The following is a 21,050-nucleotide window of genomic DNA, read 5'->3' as shown; positions in this document are numbered from 1 at the left end:
AAAGGTTTTTCTAGCACTCTCATCACTCATCATGAAACTCCCTGGGCAGGAATGGCTCTTATTAAGTTTTTTTTTTTTTTCCCCTCTCCCTCCCTCCACCTGTCATCCCAAGTCCCTTGGTATGCCAGGCCATTTGCACTTTCTGCTTGAATGACAAGGTCTTCCCTGCAATCCAGTGTCTCCCCTTCAATCCAAGTGGCTCCTTCTAAATTGGAGTCCCTAGGAAAAGATGTACCAACTAGGAGCTACTTTATATCCAAGCATCACAAAATAGCCATAGGTTTGGTTGGTTAGTTGGTTGGTTGGTTTGTCCTTTGTTTTGTTTTTTTCAGTATAGTGACTGGCTCTGCCTTAATCTTCCAGAATAAGTAAAGCTGAGATGGGAGAAGACTCACAAAGTCAGACAGCATGGGGTCAGGCTAGTTGTCCCTAACTTTCCTTTGGGCCTCCCCACCCAAGGTAGACCCAGCCACAGCTGTGGAATTCCAGGCAGCGATGCTTGGCATAAGTAATTGAGTTAATGCAGATCTAAAGAAAGACTTCACATTCACATTCATATGCTAAACTCAGTTAAAAATAGACCCAAGAAGGGCCTGACTTCACTTTTAATTTTAGCCTGGTGATGAGCATGCCCTAAAGACAGAAAGTCACCAGGCATTTTCCTGAGTGCAATGATCTTCATATTTTTATAAAAAGGAAATGCAGCATGTTCTATTAATAAAAGTGCTGTAGCCTCAGTTAAATCTGGACAGTTCGTAAATCAGGGCTCCCTCTGGCTTAGCTTCCCTGGGGCCAGCCACTCTCTCACACCCAAGCCCCCTAGGCAGGTCACATGCCTGGGGACAAAGTGAGCCCAACACCAGGGGCCCAGGGATCAAAGGCCACATTTGATCACTTTGTGATCAGTGAGGCACATCAAAGCATGGCTCCTGGACACTTCCCAGGTGACCAAGTGACACAACCAAGTATATATGCCAGTATATCTTAAAGGGCTCATGAAAGATTCACATTACCAGGATGGAGCCTTGTGTGTTATGAGATTTAGTGATGGAAAGGGCTGGATTGTGGTTATAAGAGGTATACAAGGTAGAAAGGAGAGAAAATGAGGTGCTTGTTTCAGAAAGGACAAGCAATTTCACCTTTTCCTGCCAGTCTTACACCTGGCAAAGTTAAAGTTGTCCTCCAGCTATCCAGCTAGTTACCCTTTTATCTACCCATCTAGGAAGGATCTTCACCACCTGCCCACACCTGTTGAGCCACATAACAAATTAAAATGTGGCCAAGTGGACAAACTACCCCCCTTAGAGCACTGAGCCTCCTCATCCAGGCTAAACGATCATTCCAAATGTCAGCAAGGCTGCCCAAATCCCCAAGAAAGTGCAGGGACAGAGTGGGGGTGTCCAAGTCACAAGGTACATCCGAACACACAATCTCCAACCCAGTTTTGGGATTCTCAGGATCTCGGTGAACTGCACTTCTGCTCTCTTTTCTAAATGAACATTTGAGGCCTTACCCCTTGTGGGGCACTGTGTTAAGCATAATATGGACAATCTCACATAAGCCTCCCAACAACCAGATGAGGTTGGTTAGAAAAACTGAGGAAAAGAACAATAAGGCCATACACCTAGTAAGTGATGGGTCATGCTACTCTATCCTAGGTCTCTCTCAATGCAAGGCCCAGGCTGATGGCAACAGAAAAGGCCCAATAAAGTCAAGGTGGGAGGTATGCAGTCTACTTCCATTTTCTGGTCTTACACGTGGGTTAATTTCCCTCCCTCAAAGGAAGAGCAACTCTGATGTTTTGGTTGCAATTTTTGCTTTTGCCCCCACTTTCCCATGTTTATACCACGGTACTTCAAAAAATGTGGAAAATGGAATTAAATGATAATACGAATCATTCCATGAACTTTTAGAAGACCACTTGTATTACAGCTGACCCTTTGTAAACCCTATAAATCCTCAATCTAAAGAATCCCACAACCGTCTGAGCCCTGAGAAGGACATAAATTCTGCAGGGTAAGATGGAAAGACCCTGAGCTTTGAAGACAGACAGATGTGAGTTAGGGTCCCAGCCCTTTCACTCGCTGGCCAGGTTATTTTAAGAAATGTACACTCCACAGCCCAACATTAAATTCAAGACATATGAAAAACAGGACTGGCCAACTGACTGAGCTGGTGTTTTGTTTTAACTTCTTATTTTGGAAATTTTCTTTCTTTCTTTTTTTTTTTTTTAATTAACAAGATGCTTTGTAAGGGGATCTTAACCCTTGGTTTGGTGTTGTCAGCACCACGCTATCCCAAGTGAGCTCACCGGCCATCCCTATATAAGAATCTGAACCCGTGGCCTTGGTGTTATCAGCACCGCACTCTCCCAAGTGAGCCATGGGCCGGCCCTTATTTTGGATATTTTCTAACTACACAAAGATAGAGAGAATAATACAATGAATTCCCACGTACTCATTACCCGCTTCAAAAATTATCAACCTATACCCAATCTTGTTTACTTTGTACTCCCAACACATTTGCCACCCCCTCTCCCATTTTCTAAAGCTAATACAGACAGACCATTTCATCTATACTTTAGTGTATGGCTCTAGAATATAATAATTTTTTATTTCAGCATAATCACAACATTATTACCACACTATAAATAAATAAATCATGAGCAAATAATTCTTTAACTCCAAAATCCAGTGTATTCAAATTTCTTAGGTTACCTTATATATATATATAGTGTGTGTGTATATAAATACAATTTTTTTTTTCTTACTGCTGGTTTCTTTGACCTGGGATCCAAACACAGATTACAGATTGCATTTTACTGATAAATTTTAAATCCCTTTTAATCTACAGATAATCCCTCTGGCCGTTTTTATTCTTGCAATTTGTTTGTTAAAGAAACCAGGTCTTTTGGCCTACAGAATGTCCCACATTCTGATTAGCTGATTTCATCTCCATTAGACAGGTTCCTCTGCCTCCTGTATTTTCTATAAACTGGTAGTTAGATCTTGAACCTGGCTTAGTTCAGGTTCTATTTTTCATGGTGCTGTCTGTGTACTTCCTGCCACATCTCCTCAGAAGTCACATGATGCCAAAAAGTTGTTCTATTTGTGATATCACCATTTGCGACTCCAAATGAAAGGATAAGTTTAGACAACACAGCTGTTTGTGGCTGCTGAACTATTAGGTGAAGCTGATGGGAGCCTTCATAATCAATGGATCAGGCTAGCAACATCCAAACCCGCTGATCAATCTTAATGTCCCAGATAGAAACAACTCTCAGGCATCATGTGCCTTCTGAGGAGATGCAGTAGGAAGCACACAGACAGCCTTTATCTCCTGCCTTTCCTAACCCAGATGGGTGCTGTACACGTGACTCTCTCTCCCCTAATTATGTCAGAGAAGTTAGGCACAGTATTAAATATTTGGATTGAAACTACCGTAAGTTAGTTTAAGTCTTTGTGAACTACAAGTGGTTCCCTGAATTGGAGAATGAAAGTTCACTGGAGTGGCGTGGGGAGGAGGGCTTCTCAATGCTTTCTCCCTTCCTAATCCCCTTACATCCTTCTAACAAAGCACAGATCTGATTCGGAATTTAATAGCACCACAGCCAAGTGTTGGCTCCTAGCCACACCAGCACCTCCGAAGATCATCTTCCTCAACTTCCTTTTTCCCCACAGCATCCTCCCAGCATCTGAGATTAGGCAGCAAGTAGACTTTGATCCCCTGCTCATCGCTACTTCTGAACATCTTTCAAATCTGTCCTCTCTGGTCACTGAAGCAAGTATGAGTATATATTCATCTTCCTCCCACCCCACTTTCTTACACAAAAGATAGCCAACCATATATACTTTCCGTACCCCACTTCTGTCCCTTAATAATTTTTTTAAGGCTCCCGAGACCCTCATTCAGTGGAGGGAACTCTCAGCAGCCTAATAATATATTCTTAAGATTTCTCCATAGACCCTCATTCAGTGGAGGGAACTCTCAGCAGCCTAATAATATATTCTTAAGATTTCTCCATATCAGTAAACAGAGATGGTCTGCATAGTATTAGGAGCATGTAGCTGAATTCACTCACTAATCTCCAATTGCTGAACACACGGTTGTTCCTGTCTTTTGGGGGCTCTGTTTCAAGGATCTGAGCCCAGGCCTGCTGCTCTACCTCCACCATCAAGATCCCATCAAATTCATAGCTTGGATCTTGGCCCAAGGGAGTCCAGCTAGACTGGCAACTACTGGAACCAGGCCATGATTATAGCGCTGAGTCACGGATGCCCTGGCCGAGTTTACTTCCAAGAATCACCCAGGAGCAGGGGCTGTGATCTTCTAACATCTTACACTTCCAGTTTCCTGAATCACAAAACTTAGATCCTAAAATCCACATACTTCACTTCTTAGGTGGGCTCAAAGAAGAAACAAATGGCACCACATAACAATCATTAAAGTTGGTACAGTAGTGCCCCCTTATCCGAGGTTTCACTTTCCACGGTTTCAGTTACCCATGGTCGACTGCAGTCTGAAATATTTAGTGGAAAATTCCAGAAACAAACAATTCATAAGTCTTAAACTGTGCACTGTTCTGAGTAGCATGATGAAATGTCACACTATCCCAATTTGTCTCACAGGGAAGTGAATCATCCCTTTGTCCAGCAAATTCACATTGTCTATGCTATCTGCCCCTTAGCCATGTAGTAGTTATCTTGATGATCAGATCAACTGTCCTGTATCAGAGTGTTCAGTAACCCTTACTTTACCTCACAATGTCCCCGAAGTGCAAGAGTAGTGATGCTGGCATATTGTTATACTTGTAATTGGTCTATTGTATTATGAATTATTGTTGTTAATCTCTTACTGTGGCTAATTTATAAATTAAACTTTGTCATAGGTATGTGTGTACAGGAAAAAACATAGTATATATAGGATTTGGTACAATCCATGATTTCAGGCATCCACTAGGGGTCTTAGAATGTATTCCCCCTGGATAAGGGGGGAACTACTGTATTTTTATTAATAGTTTGCTTAGTGGTTCAACAAATATTTAGTGAATGTCTCCTGGGTGGCAGGAACTGTCCTTAGGTACTGGGGAGTAAACCACTGAATAAAACTCCCCTGCAATTATAGAACTCATGTGGTAGGGCATGGTGGAAGGAGATGTAATAGACAACAAAAACACAATAAATAAGTAAAATAAGTAAATTATATAATCTGTTAGAAGATAACAAGTGAAAAATAGAACAAGATAAAGGACTTGGATGGGAAGTGATGGATTCGGGATGTGATTTGAACAGGGTTGGAGCAGGCATTGTTGAGAAATCATGAGCAATAATTTATTTTCCAGGCAGCACCTTTTTAAAACTGCCACAGTTAAACTGTCATTATTGCAAATGTAAAGGTAATAATAAAGTAGTATTTCAGTTGTCTTGAGTTGTGTTATTTTAGAAATTGCTTGAAATAAGCAGAGTGCTAGCTTAGGGCTTAAAAACATTTTCTGTGGCCAGACGTTTCTGTTGCTGAAAGCTTTGATGCAATGGGATTTAAGGAGTGATGCAAGTGGTCATTTCCACCTTTTTCCCATCTGGATTGAATCTCACAGAAGAAATTGAGCCTGGAAATTGCCTGTACACAATCAGGTCCCTGGCTGGAGATGACTGAGTGAGACAAAAAGTCAGGCTACCTGATGACACATGTATTCAGAACTTTATTCCTACTGAAGCATGTTCACATGTCATCTCATTATTAGAACAAACCCCACACCCTATAACAAGCCCACATCCTACAAAAGTGAAACCTAAGAAGCTAAGTGCCTCACCTCTGGCCACACAGCAGCTTGAGGGTGGAGCCCAGACCAGAGCTCAGGTTCCTGACTTTCTGAATCTATGCACCCCTTACACCACCTCCCAAACGTAAATGTCCGTCTAGTCCTTTCTGACAGGCAGCCCACATAAACCACAAATTGGAGGAAACCGAGCTCTAGTGTCACATCAACTTATACCCATGAGACCATCCTAAGTAGTTTTTCTCATCACTATGTCAGTTAGATCAAAAGTGAGGTTGCAGTTAAGTCCCTCATTCTTTCATAAATTCAACAAACGATGAGCTGGAGACCCTGCCAGGTGCTGAAGATGCCTAGATAAACCACACTGGCCTCGTGCGCAAGGACTTTACAGGGACTGTAGGGGAGGCAAACAGGAGGTAAGCATAGGATGAATGCTACAGTGGGGGCCACAGAGTATTACAGGAAGAAGGGCTCCCACACCGCCCTTCTTGCTTGGGGTCAGGGAAAGCTCCCTGAAAGAGGGAAGTGGGGGCTACCAAGACAGGACATCAAGCCCAGGAGCTGGAGACCTAAGTTGGGGTGGATCTGGAGGGGCCTTCCAAGCAGTCCAATCATGACCTATAGGCAATGAGAAGACACACAAGGACTTTAAGCAAATGTCGACAAGATGAAGGCTGCACTGGCAGGGAGTAAAGGAGGATTGAGCCCAGGCTTGGCTGGAGGCAGGGGGAGAAGCCGGGAGGCCTGCTAAGTCTTCGCAGAGCAGTGGGCATGGAAAGTGGGGAGGGGGTTAAAAGAAGGCAGGAGGGAGCGCAAGTTGGACCGAGTCAGAGGCCTGGCTCTGAGCCTTGGCTCTCCAGTCACTGGCTAGGTGACCCTGAGCCACCACTAGTTACTTAATCCCTACCTACTTCACAGGGTTGTTGAGGATTAAATGGGATAACCCAGGAAGTGCCCTGTGAATGCTGCAGCTCTGCAAGAACGCAGATGACCCTCATAGGCACAGCAGTTTTCCCTGCTCCGCTAGCTTCTCTAATATTTGACTGGCCTTTGGTAAACCCAGTCTCCTTTTGGGACCTGACTTCCTTTTCTATGAAACAAGAGAGCTGGATTAGGTGAGCTCCAGGGTTCCTTCCGGCTTGAGGTTCTGTGGTTTTGTTGTCTTATTCATCTTGTGTCCCAACTTCCATGATAATAATTATGTGTCAAATGAAAAACTACTGAAAGAGGATTCATCAATGGAAGAAAAAAAAAAAACTAAGCTAATCAGTGATTGACTCTGAAAACTAAGATGAAAAAATGTGTTTTCTTCAAACACCTTGATGGGTTACATTAACATGCTCTGTTCAAAGACACAGGAATAAAAATTCAAAGAGGTTTCACCCAAAAAATTATTCATATGGATAACATCTGTGCTCCTAAAAGGTTAAATTATCATTGGCCTAGATATTTACCCAAAAGAAACTAAAAGACATGTCCAGATAAAGACTTGCAGAGAAATGTTCATATCAGCATTATTTGTAATAGCCCCTGACTGGAAACAACCTAAATGTCCATCAACAGATGAATGGAGAAGCAATTTGTAGTATATCCATAAAACAGAGTATATCCATAAATCAGCAATAAAAAGGCCCAAACTTTTGATACAAGCAACAACACAGATGAACCTCAAAATCAATATGTTAAAACCCATAAAATGGGAGAAAATATTTGCAAATCATATATCTGGTGAGGGTCTAGTATCCAGAATTTATAAAGAACTCATACAATTCCACAGGAAAAATATAAACAACCCAATTTCAAAATGAACGATAGACTTGAATAGACATTTCTCTAAAGAAGATATACAAGTACCTATGGCCAACACACATGAAAAGAAACTCAATATCATTAGTCATTAGTGAAATACAAATCAAAACTGTGAGATACCACTTCACACCCACTAGAGTGGCCATTAAAAAAAAGAAAAATAACAAGACTTGGTGAGGATGTGGAAAAACTGGAAACTCCACTCATTGCTGGAGGGAATGTAAAACTGTATAGCACTTTGGAAAGCAGTACAGCGGTTCCTCAAGAAATTCAGCACAGATTTACCATATGACCCACCAATTCCACTCCAAGATACATACCCGAGATAAATGAAAACAGGTGTTCAAACAAAAACTTGTACACAAATGTTCATAGCAACACTTCACAATAGTCAAAAGGTGGAAAAAACCCAAATGTCAACCAGTGGATGAGTGGATAAGCTCCAAATGTTACCTACCCATACAATGAAATATTATTCAGCAATGAAAAGGAATGAAGTAGCAATACATGCTAAACCACGGATGAACCTTAAAAACATTAGGCTATGAAAGAAGCCAGACACAAAAGGCCACATATCATATGATTCCATTCATGTGAAATATCCAGAATGGGCAAATGCATAGAGACAGAAAGAAGATTAGAGGCTTCCAGGGGCTGGGGGAGGAGGGAACGGGAAGTAAGTGCTTAATGGGCATGGGGTTTCCTTTTGGGGAGATGCAAATGTTCTAGAACTAGATAGTGGTGATGGTTGCACACCACTGTCAATGTACTTGGTGTCACTGAATTACATACTTTAAAATTGTTAGAGGGTAAATGGTATGTTATGTATATTTTATCACAATTTTAAAAAATATTATTTCCCCCAAAAATCATTATGCTCAGCAAAAGAAGCTAGGCAAAAAATAAATAAATAAATAAATAAAGGAGTACATACTTTCATTCTATTTATATAAAATTCTAGAACATGCAAACTAATCTATAGTGATAGAAAGCAGATCAGTGGTTGCCTGAGGGGAAGGGGGTTTTGGGGAAGAGGGAAGGATAAATTGTAAAAATCATGAAGAAATTTTTGGGAGTAATAATAATCTTTATTATTATCTCAATAGTTTGATGGTTTGATGGATGCTGATGGATGCTTAAAACGTGTGCGGCTTAGTATACATCAATTACACCTCTGTAAAATTGAAAAAAGAAAAAAAAGTTTTAAAAAATTATTATTGGGCCTCTGAATTCTTAAAATTATTAAATTTCCATTTGAAATACACTGAAGAATTCACTGCTTAAAGGATCTTTACTGTAAACCCTTTTGCGGGTCAAAAGCAAACAGTCCTTTGCTGATTTATTAATTTTATTCAGTTTGGTTTTTACATACCATGGTTTCTCAAAGCAAAAGAACACCTGTAACAATGTCTGCAAAGACAGCTCAAGAAGTTAGTCTGGTGGAGACTAACCAAGCTTGATGTGGCCACATTTCAAGTCAGGAATTCCTTTGGCTATTAATAGGAGCCTGGGATGCTTTAATCGTTGCTGAATCCTTGTTTTCTGAACTGGTTGAAAAATGGTCTGGTAGAACTTGGCAGATTCTCACTTTGCAAATCAAACTATCATATCTGTTATTATTTTAGCACATGCTGAGAGGATTACAAGTGTTTATGTACTCTCTGTGAGCATCAAATCAGGTCTTGCCTAATGTGCATAACAAGCAGAATAAAACAGTGAATCAAATGCCAGAGTCAGATTTGCTTGTGGAATTTAAATTGGGATACAGATTTCACTTAAAACCAAAAGGCGTACTTAAAGGTACAAGAAAAAAAGAAATAAGAAAAAAAATGTTTTTAATTAGATCACTTAGTTTGTCTCAAATTAAATTTGACTTGCTTTTAAATTTATTTCAGCCATATGTATTTTTCTATAATATTTTCTTTGTAAGTGATGGGTTTTCAATAAATTATTTTAAGGATACAGATATTTACACAGGGATGATAGGATCACTTGAATTTAGATAGCATTCTTTATTCCCAGCCCAACCCCATCAGTTCTTTCATAAATATTATTTTTCTTAGCTTTCCTGAGTCTTCGTACGGTTGTGACTCAGTTTCCACATCTGTAAAATGGGGAGAATAACAGCACTTATCTCACAGGATTATTGTTGGACTGAATGATTAAGTGCATTAAACAGACATAAAGTGCTTAGGATAGTAGCTGGTACACAGCAAGCACTCAATAAAGGTTAGTTGTTATTCTCTTTATTGTTATGGTTCCCTTTTACAGATGAGAACATTGAGGCTCAAGGTTAGTGGTGGCAAAGTTGAATCTAGAACACAGAGCATGGCTGCTCCTGATTCTTTACACTATTCCATACAACTTTCCCCACCCAGACATATTTTACGTACGAAAATAAGAGTACCAAACAAGAACAGGCAAAAATAGCTGTGTAACTTAAATCTAAAATGCGTGAACAAACCGATAGTCATGACCAGCTCCCGGACTCACCCAGTTTAGGCTCCAGGGCAAATCATCGGTCATTTTTAAAGTCTGTTTCATACAGCGATTTTGAAAAGGGAGATAAAAGGTTTCTGAAAAGAGCCAACTTAGTTTCAAGAGAATGCCTAAGAAATCTTGTGAGCTAGTAAAAATTACATTAGCATCCACTTACCACCATCAGCATTAAAAGGGATTTATAGTCACTCTGTATGGACACTAGAAAGCACTGCAGCCAGAATGCCTCCTGTAGGAGCTAAGTGAGAAGTAACTGGCCCATCAGTCAAGTCCTAAAGTCAGGACTAGAAAAATCCAGAGGCTCCAGATAATATCTACAGATATTATTATCCAGATAATACAGATATCTACAGATAATATCATCCAGATAACATCTACGGGCTGATACATATTTGCAAGGATGTTTGATTAAAACTATCTTAAACTATATGTAGGAACTTATCCATTCTAGAGTGGTATTTATTTATCTTTCTACTTCCACATATTTCACTAAAAGCACGTTTTAAAAATTTGGTCAAGTTAAAAGATAAAATGGGGGCTGGCCAGTTACTCAGTTGGTTAGAACATGGTGCTGATAACACCAAGATCCGGGGTTCCATCCCTGTACTGGCCAGCCGCCCTCCTCTCCCCACCCCACCCCCACAAAAAAAGAAAAAACCACTAGATTAAAGTTTGTTGGGAAATAGAATACTCAGAGGATCTCAGGGTATCACCCCTACAGATAACTTACTACTAATCACAAAGACAAAAATGCCTCTGCAATGGAGAAATCTAGCTGTCACCATGTTAACCAAGAGATCAAACTTAGTGGGGACACTTCACCCATAGCACATCTTTGCCAAAATGTTTAATCTGAATCTGGTCATAAGGAAACAACAGACACTTCCAGATCATGGTTCATTCCACAAGACAGCTAGCCTGTAAACTTCAGTCATGGAGAACAGAAAGAGGTGGGTAAACTTGGTAGATTAAAAGAAAGAGACATCATAGACAAATGCACCTGTAACTAAACCAGCAGGCTTAAAACACAGCTATAAGTGGTCGACTAATGGGTACAAAACTATCCTGTCTACTCTAGCTGAATCATTGCACAGTATATGCAGGTACTGAAACAACACACTGTGTCCCCCAAATATGTACAAGTAAATGTTAAATTTTTTTAAAAAAAGAATTAACCTTAAAAAAAAAAAGCTATATGAGACATTTTTCTGAGTAGAGAAAGTTTAAAATCTAGGGTTTATTAGAAAAATTATTTAAATAAGAATAATTTCCTTAGCTATGATAACAGAATTATAGTTATACAATTTACTTTCAAATAGTTCAGGGAAAAAAATATATAAAGAGATTCTATACAAGCAAGAACACGAATGTAGTCTTCCAAAAGCAAAATTTTCTTTTTTTTAATACAGTCAAAATTATATCCTTGGTTGAAACAAATTCTAAAAATTCAAAGCAAAGTGAGTGGGGGATGGATGGGGTGACAGAACAAACAGGCATTTCTGTCCCATGGCTTGGGAGTAAGAAGTAAAATGTGTTTATATGACAAGCGAACAGATATGAGGTTGCTGGGGGGGGGGAGGTTTGGGTAATGGGCCACAATAATCAACCACACTGTATATTGACAAAATAAAATAAATTTTTTTTTAAAAGTAAAATGTGTTTTGCTTCCTTTAAATAAAATATTAGTAATGCCTTTATACTTTAAAAGGCTCATCTTTACACCATATTTTGAAGGGTGTCGAGAGGCTGTTTCTGGGTATGAAAGGAAAGTAGGCATGTATTGGTTTTTCCCTATTACTGATCTGGAAAAAAAGTAACCTTGAACCACCATGAGCAAAAGAAAAAATGTGATGCTTGGCTTCTGTTTGGCAGGAAGGAGCAGAGCACGAGATGCCTTGGACAGACTCAGTCTACTGCCACGTGCAAAAATTCTATGGGGGTTGGGGGAACCAGAGTGGGGTGGGAAGGAAATAGCACACCCAAGGGTGCTTTTCTCAGTCCCTGTGGGAGATGTGAGCAGGCCAGAGCCAGTAGATAAATGGTTCATCTATAAATGACCACCATTTCTCTCTCTCACTTTCAGGCAAACAACAGGGTACCTAGCAGAAAAAAAAATAGAGGGAATAATGGGAATTCTCTTTCCAGCCTGACCACCACCTCACCATGTGACCATCAGCAATTCACTTGACTTCTCTGACACTCATTTGCCTTACCTAGAAAATCAAGTGGGCTGGGCTACAGCAGCTCTCAGATGCCTTCCAGGACTAAAATCTAAGATGCTAAAAGGCAACTCAGTCTTAAAGACAGTGCAATACCAATGTGAAATGTCTACTCCTTTTGTTGGTTTGTTTTTGTTTTTTAAAAAATGGCACTAGTTTTATTGTTTTCTCTGATTGTAAAAATAATACATGTTCACTGGAAAAAAAAATAGAAAATAGAAAAAAAGCAAGGTGGGGTGTGCTTAACACTATGATTGCACCAACCAAAATTAGACCCACTGTTAACATCTTTCTGTTTGTTCTTTAGATGGTTTTCTAGGCTTGCAGCCACCGGCACACACACTCATACACATCTTTAAAAAACAAACATGAGATCATAGTGTATATGCAGCTTGCAATTTTTTTTAGTTAACTTTTTTTAGTTATGGTCCTCATTCCATATCAATAAATGCAAGACAACAGCATCATTCTAATGGCTGAATGGACATATATACACATGATTTATTTTCCCAACTGAGAATCATTTAAATGGTTTCTAATTTTTTGATCTTCTACACAATGTTGGAATAAATATCCTTATGTTCATCCTCATTTATGTTCATAACAAAGTCTATGAATTAAAATTCAATCATACAACTCAACTCTTTTTTATGCAGAAAGCTTAAGAATAAACTTTTCAAATATCAAAGTTTCTCCACAACTCCATGCTATCGGTGGCTGCTTCTACTACCCAGGAGGATGCAGCGCTGGCTCCCAGGCGCTCACGTCCTTAAGAAGCTCTGGAAACATCATCTGCTAATTCAGTGAGGCCACAAGGAAACCTGAGGCCCCGCTTTAGGACAATCACAATCACTGCAAGGCCGCCAAGCGGGTTTAGGGCCGTGAGCTCTGGGCAGGTCTCCGCAGCCCGCACACAGCATGGTTTACAGAGGCCACACAGCAGCCCTGCTCCTATCAGTCGTTCGTGGGTCCTGTTTTCGTTTTCTGCCTCTAAAACCAATAACGGCACCAAGCACACTCCGGCCTGCCTGTATTTTAATACAATCTAATTTAGACATATGAAAATTATTGGATCTGTTTCCTAAATTGAAAGCAGTATTCCTTGCAAATGCAAGTATTTACCTTAACATTGCAAAATAATTAACATACCAAAATAATTATTTTTATTACCCACCCCCAAATTTTTAAAGATTAGAAAATAGTATTAAAAAAACCTCCTTTCACTGGCATTAGCCTTTACTTTTCTGATGTAAAATTATGCCACCTGATTCAAATATTCTTTGCAAATGCTGGGAAAGCATTTAATTCTCTTTTTGTGGTTATTATTGTTTTCATGGGTGATCAATCTCACAAACACGTACCTATGCCCATGGCTAAAATTTAACTGACGTGGGACATATTCTTTATCAGATGGGGGGAGGGGACAGAGGAAGGCATTCGACTTTGATGATCATTCAGCAATATTTTTGGAGATTCATGTAATTTTATTCTTGGAAGTAACTATCCTCGATCATTTCCAATCCCTGGAGAGGCTAGATTAGGAAGGCTAATTGGCCAGTCCAGGTCATCCACTCCCAGTCCAGGGTTTTTTTCCTCTCTGATCCTCCTTATCAGAAACACAATAATTAATTTAGAGCAAAGACAGCAATTTTACACTTGACAACATCAGGTAGAACCTAAATCGTTCTGTTCAATAGTGAATAATGAATATAAAAGAAGCCAAAAGGAGAGATTCATAAAATTAATGCATCATTAAAATATATACTACTTTGTCTACTCTTGACACCGGAAGTCGGGTTTAAAAATGGGCCTAACAAAACAAGTTGCAAAACTGAAATGTATGTAAGATGCCCAAACAGCCACAAGGGGAGGATTCCAGGTTTGGGCCAGAGAACTGATGAGTCACCAGTGTGATTGAGAGAACGCAGGTTCAAAGAAAAGGCAGAAGCAAATGGCCCTAGAGCATCCTTAACACAAATACCTACATTAAAGAAGGAAAGAGTGGTGTGAAAACTGTCTTCATGGGGTGATAGCCATTCCCCAAACACGTGCATGACCCTCAGCCTTTTGTTTCTGAACACATGGAAAGATTTATTTGGCAATCTGACCTACAAGTTATTAACACATCCTCGTGTAAGTTGCTTAACTGCTCCCTTTTTGCTCATAAAGTACATTAGCATCAATATGTGCCATCTCCCCTACTGATCTGCTGTCAACAAGTTGAAAACATTGCCTTGTAAACCATCAGGGGACTTATAAAGTCCAGCAGGAGCCATAGGAAAAAGGAGGATCAATTAACTTGACTCTAACTTTTGACACTGTAAAGACTTTTTCATATAAGCTGGATATATGCAACATATCCAAAACACACGAACAAAATACTTGGTGGGGCGGCAGAGTCCTTTCCTTCTACTGCCTCCTCAAACAGCTGGCAGCCATCACTTGTCCCCAAACTTGCTGTCTGTAAATGTCAAAGACTGAAACCTTGTATATAGCTCCTTAGTTGAGTGGAATTTAAACAGTGACCACCCATTGAGCTATTCAAACTATCAACCTACCACCAACAACCCCATGGTGGTGTTGGAAACCAAATTCACATTCCTGATTCAAAAATGTGCCTTCTTAACTAGAGTGAGGATTTCCCAGTACATTTACTGGTGGGAACGAGAAATATTAGGCCCCCAGGACAATACACATATTACCAAGAGCCAGCCAGTTCATTAGCCAGAAAGACAACTGCCATGTGCTCTTTTCTACAATCCACTAATTACCATCTTTGCCCTAATTCTGGAAGACGGATCACTTTACTTTCTGCAAAACTTTTCAGCACTCTATTCTAAACACAGCTAGCAGTCAATTATACCAGCTGTGGATCAACAGCAACTTTCCCTGTTAAAATATACAATATAATATCAGTTAGGCCACCCCCAATGATAATGACTGTGGCAAGAAATAAAAATCAGATTAAGTAGGATTTGGTGGTACAGGGACCCCTTCAAGCTTTCAACTGGCAGGGGGACCAGAATAAATGAACTCAGAGCCCTGCCTTTGAATTCTTCTTTGAAGTTTTAACTCCATCATCTCAAGCTTCTTTCATTCTTGTTTTCCATGTTTAGTTCTGTCCCTTGGTTAGACCCTAGTTCCCAACATTTTATATATTCTTGTTTATCAAAACTGTGAATTAAGCTATATTGGTTTGTTTACTTGAGGGTTAGCTGTTGTGTGCAGGGAAAAAAAAATACTAGTTTAAACTGGAATCAAGAACTTACGGCCTCAAGAAAAATAAATCAGAGGGAGAGAGGAAAACTGGATAATGTGGGATCATTTCACTGTTAGTCAATCCTGGTTGGGGTTTTTCCCCCTGGTGACTATTAGGACAGGCAGAGACTTTAAAAGTTCAGAGTTCACGTTCCAACAGACAGATTTGGGCTTTTTAAATTACTGCTTTGATAAACTGCTAAGGAGGTAGCAAAGGAATAAGTGGATAGAAGAATAAAAGGGGTGATCATATTTTTCTTCTTTTTTTCCCCCCTACAGCACCGGCATTAGAGCAGCTCCATGTGCACCACATGTAGGCTCATTTACCATGACTAATGGGATTAATGTACTACATTTCATAATGCTGATCTCTTTGGCAATTTGAGAAAAATTCGTAAATGGATGGCTGTATAGATTATCTGAAAATACTTATCACAACAAACTGTCAAGCAAAATTTCTCTTAAAAAAAAAAAAAGTCTTGAAGAGACTTTCTAGAGAAGCAAAGAAACTTTTCAGAATTCTAAGAAAAGAGCCCACCCTCCCTTCTTCCCAGTTTGGGTGAACGCTTAATCCTCTCAGATGTTTTCCGCTGCTGAATGCTTGTCTTATGCGCAGTTTAAGATGGTGTTTAAAATTTTCAAAATTCCTTCTACAAGTGTATTCCTATTTCCCCTAAAAATGGGCTCAAACTGATATTAGAAACTGGCACAGATGTTAGAAATTCCATCCTCTTTCCAGAAAAGGACCAAATATGGGTGTGAGGTAATGTCCCTATTTAGCAAATTCTTATTTCCTCCCCCTGATTCTAGATATAATTGTCAGAATGCCCATCAAAGTGGGTGGACATTACACACAACTCTCCCGCCTATCACTCTCCAAAAGCTACATGGAGATCCTCCCCAATGCAGGATGTCTGTAAAATTATCTGCAATCAGTTGCTACTTGTAACATTTTCTATTCTGAATCAGGGGAGCATTTTGCTGTGAAAACATAGACAGCCAATGACCTAATGCTATGCAGAAGACTTTAGAAATCAAAGCTTGATTTATGTCTTCATAAACCACAAACACTTACATGCAGGTGACACTAACTATCAAATGCTAAACCAAAACTTTTTCTATTTTTATAATTGTTTTTTTATTCTTTGCTTATAAAAATAATCTGGAAAGGAAAAAATAAGTCATCTATGCTCAAATTAAATATGCAGCCTCATGTCATGCATTAGCCAAAACTATTTTGCTGTAAATCAAATAACTTAGAAAAGTCACCTAGGTATTCACTTCATAAAAGGTGTCTGTGTTTGTCTGGTTTGTTTTCACCATGATTAGTGGCACACTTTGTATTCCCATCTGACAGTTGATTTCAACATTTCAAACAGAATTGAGTGGCTCTATTTTCATTCTGATGAGAGTTTTAAAACTTGCAACCTAAAATTTAAATTTCTAATGTTCACCAAGGTTAATAAATAACTTCTCATAAATCAAGGATTATGTTTTATTTTAGAGCACACAATTAAAACAAATAATTTTGGAAGTAAAATATCATGAATGTTTGAGGAGATAAATCTTTGTAAAACATTCACTGACACACACCATCAATGTTTTCTTCTGCTAGCATGGAAAATATATATTTTTTAAGCCCTCAAATTATTCATATTTCCTAAACTCATCTCAAATCTCCTCTTACAGTGTTATTTAAATTTCTTGTTGCCCAAATGACTTAAAACATGTTTTGTATTACAAACAGTAATAGCTCCACATTGGCCAACTTTGAGAATGCACATTTTTTAAAAATCTTACAAGATATGAGTTATATGTGTCTATAACACAGGTGATCCTCTTTACAGGTAATGCTAACATTGTCCAGGGGTTGGGAGGTAGACACAGATAGAAAGTGTAAGCTAAGAATGCAATGACAAGAAAACTAAATAGACCGGATTAGAACAGAAGTACTCCACCGAAATTAACTTCAGATGCAAACTTTGTTAAGTACTGAGACTGGCTTCCGTAAAACAAACACCAAATTCGGTCTCAATATTTCATCATCACAATTCATGTATTTAGCTACTTTAATGTAGTACATGGCAGTTCTCTTCAGACCAAATGAAAAGTATGCAAACATGAATTGGTTTTTATTGTGAACATCGCTATGTTTTTACCCAAAATGAAAGCCATTACTAATAAAAATCAGTAAACACAGACATTAAGAAGTAAAAAAATTCTCGTAATCCTTAAATGCTATGCAATGTGAAGAAGATTGATGTCTCCATGATTTTGAAAGAGATTAAAACTTCTTTTACAAATTACATAATGACTTCGCTAAAATAACAAGAAAAAATGGAGGCTCCCTTGTAATATTTAACACATATTCCACTAGAAGAGAATATCATCCAGAGGTCTAGCTCACAAAATTCCCCAAAACGAGAAGCGGACAATTCATCTTGCAGCCAAGGGCAGTCTCTCCGCTATATTTTCTCAAAGATGGCTGATGCAAGCAGCGGCTCATAACTACATAAAAATGGTTGCTCAGATTTAATTATGCAAATGTAGTTTCAAAATAACCTGCTCAAGTTTCAGTGCATTAAAGATGGACCTGCAGAGCATTTGCCATGGTATGCCTGGTTCCAGCGGAATTCCAGTGAATACTGAGTGGAGCACAAACCCCAAATCATCCAGAAAGATCTGAAACATAAGCGCACAAACGTCAGATCCCATGGGCACATTTGCCAGCCTTGGACCTGGTCCCTGAACACCGATCTATCGCTAATGCAAAACCAGGCAGTGCTGTCAGGTGCTTCCTGAGGCATCCATCCTGGACTGCAAGCAGAAGGGGCCATCTTTGAAAAGCTCAGTCTTGATTTTCAAAATAAGATATCCCAGAGAAGGAATTTTCAAAATGGGAGATGAATTTACCAGGTAATTTATTTATTATATGAGGTTATTAAAATATACTTTAAATGATCCATTTCCACAAAAAATTATTTTCAATCTGGCAACATTTCATAACCAGACACCCATTGCAAAGATTTTTCTGTGAATATAAAGTTCCTAGTTTTGTCCTACTTAAAGGCAAATGCCAGAAAAAATGCAGGGTGATTACAATACCAAAGCAATTTCAATAAACTTAATATGCACCCTGATTTCAAGCCACAAGACACTGGCTTGGTAAGAAGCACATCAGATGTTTCCAAATTAATAATTGGTCAAATTGCATTTTTTCAGTCAGTAAACTTTAGGTTTTAAAAAGCTTTTCTCTGCTGGCTTATATGTATGTTAAGGACTAAAGAGAAATTTTAAATAATAATGTACATAAACTGTTGATCATATTTAGCATTAGCTGAAATAATTTGCAAAAGAATAAGAAAAGAATAGCAATATGAAATATCTGTTATTTTCATATAGTTGGAAACTGTTCTTAGTTGAAGTTATATAAAATATCTAATTAGAGCAAAAAGTGGTCATAAATGAAGCTTTGGGATTCCACCAGTCAAAAATAGGGAACCATTTTGTTCTGAAATATGATACCAGCGTTCTTTGATATCAAACTTGAATTTTCACTATTATTTCTATTATACGTCAGTCTTCAAAATGACAAACATTTAACTGCCCTTTACCAGTGTTTACACTCATCGCTGGTTATTTATCTTCTTATACTTTAACGTGTTTACATAACTCAAAGCATCAGTACGGAGGCGCTGGGGAACTCTGCTCTGTCCGATGGGACACATTGCTGTATTTATGTGCATTTATCATTTTTTCAGTTTCACGGAAGCGCCCATCTTTCACTTTCCTACACTTCTTAAACTAGTTTTGATGACTTCGTTACAAGCCGACTAAATACTTAGGTGTCTAAAAATCCTTCAAATAAACCAAAATCCTAGGCCTTAAAGTGTCAACCAAATCTCAAAGGAACAAACAGAACCAAACACCCTTGTCTTATGTTTATGTCCCCTAGTAGGCTGGAAGAGCTTCTCGGGGCCTCTTTACCACCCCAACCTACTCACGCATTGGAAAGGCCAACTCTGAAAACTCACGGCTCAAGTCGCACGGTTCATCCGAGTCACAAGATGGTAGCATTAATGGAAAACGGTAGTGCAGCTGAGAATTCTTCGCAGGGGCCTTCTTGAAAAGTGTCTCTACTTCCAGGGCAAAGCAAAACGTGTTGTTTGCAATCCCTCGTCTCCCTTCCCACCCCAATGTCACTGGTTGACTTCAGAGGCCACATTCAGGGTGGTTTCGTTCGTGGCGGCATTTTACTTGCACACACACCCTCACGCACCACTCAGCACACATTCCAGCGGCCTCTTGGGACCAGAAAGATGAAATACAGTCTCTGGGTCATTTCCCCCCAATTTGAGCTATTTTAGTTCAAAATATCCAGTAACATCCCTGAAGAGAAAGGGGATAAGGAAAAACAAAATTACGTCCCCCAAATAACTCGGCTCCCCTTTCCCCAGCCTCACAAAAATCCGCAATGACACAGCCCAGAGAGAGGGCAAGGAAACTGCAAACGCGCGGGGCCAAGCGAAGTTTAGCGGGGACGGGAGATGGAGCCGCAAACGGGGTGCCGGGGGCGTGCTCGTAAGCGCGCCCCGGTCCCTGCGCCTTTGTCCCTCTTACTTTTGGATGATCTGCGGTAGGCCGGCCGGCGGCGGCGGCGGCGGCGGCGGCGGCTGCATCCCTCGCGGGCCCGGGGGCGCCTGGGCACCCGGCACACTGCAGGCATCTCTGTCCGGCTGCTCCGGACCGCTGGCGTCCGCGTCCTGGCTCATGGCTGCTGCCGGCACCATGCGGGGCGAGGCCGGCCCGGGCGGGCGACGAGAGAGCGCGCGGGAGGGGCGGCACCGGGGCACGGGCGCTCACTGGCCGGGGTCCCCGTGCCCAGTCCCCTTGTCCTTCCCGGCGGCTCGGGGAGGAGACGCGAGGGGCGGGGGGAGGCAGTCCCGGCGGCGCCGCCTCCTCCTCCTCCCGCCGCGCGCGCTCGTCCGGTCCGGCCGCGCGGGGGCGGGGGTCGGGGGGCGTCTCCCGGACGGCGGGAGCTGCTCCACGGCAGGGGCCGCTCGGCGCCCGTGTGGCCCGGGGAGCTCGGCCCGGAGACTGCGAGCGCGGCGGCGTGTGTCACGGCCACGGTGCGCCCTCAGGGTCCGGAGTCGGGCGCTCCGCAGCGCAGCGCAACCGCGTGAGCCGGCGACACGCACGACAGCCCACCGCCCGCCGCCGCGCTGTCGCCTTTCCCGGGAGCCGGAGGCCTCGCGCTGTCCCCGGGGACGCCGCGCAAGGCCTCGCGCCGCTACCGCCAAGCGGGGCCGACGGAGCGACCCCGGGCGTCCGCGCACATCGACACTGCGAAGTGCCTCCGAGGTGGCATCTTCCCGTGGCGGGAGCCCGACCAGGGCCACTCGCGCCCGAGGGACCCGCCCCGCCCGGGTCCTCCCTCAGGTCAACGGGACTGTAACCCTGGTCTCAGATGTCGAGGCCCCGGCGCT

At 41.0% G+C, this 21,050-nt stretch overlaps 1 protein-coding gene across 2 annotated transcripts in view; it reads right to left on the bottom strand.

Moving 5' to 3' along the window:
• The window catches only part of RBM20 (RNA binding motif protein 20), a 167,618-nt gene extending 146,694 nt beyond the window's left edge, over positions 1 to 20,924 (bottom strand). Inside the window, exon 1 of one of the 2 annotated variants that reach the window (XM_063103107.1) lies at positions 20,185 to 20,924. In XM_063103107.1, coding sequence (XP_062959177.1) covers positions 20,185 to 20,354 — 170 coding nt within the window. In that variant the 5' untranslated portion in view covers positions 20,355 to 20,924. The remainder of the gene's footprint in view (positions 1 to 20,184) is intronic. The other variant, XM_063103105.1, reaches the window with a different exon arrangement.
• Positions 20,925 to 21,050: the final 126 nt, after the last annotated feature.

Source organism: Cynocephalus volans, chromosome 7 (assembly GCF_027409185.1).
Source record: "Cynocephalus volans isolate mCynVol1 chromosome 7, mCynVol1.pri, whole genome shotgun sequence".
In the NCBI taxonomy this organism is placed as follows: domain Eukaryota; kingdom Metazoa; phylum Chordata; class Mammalia; order Dermoptera; family Cynocephalidae; genus Cynocephalus; species Cynocephalus volans.
Note: the sequence above shows the minus strand (reverse complement) of the source record. Positions and strands in the feature narration are given on the sequence as shown.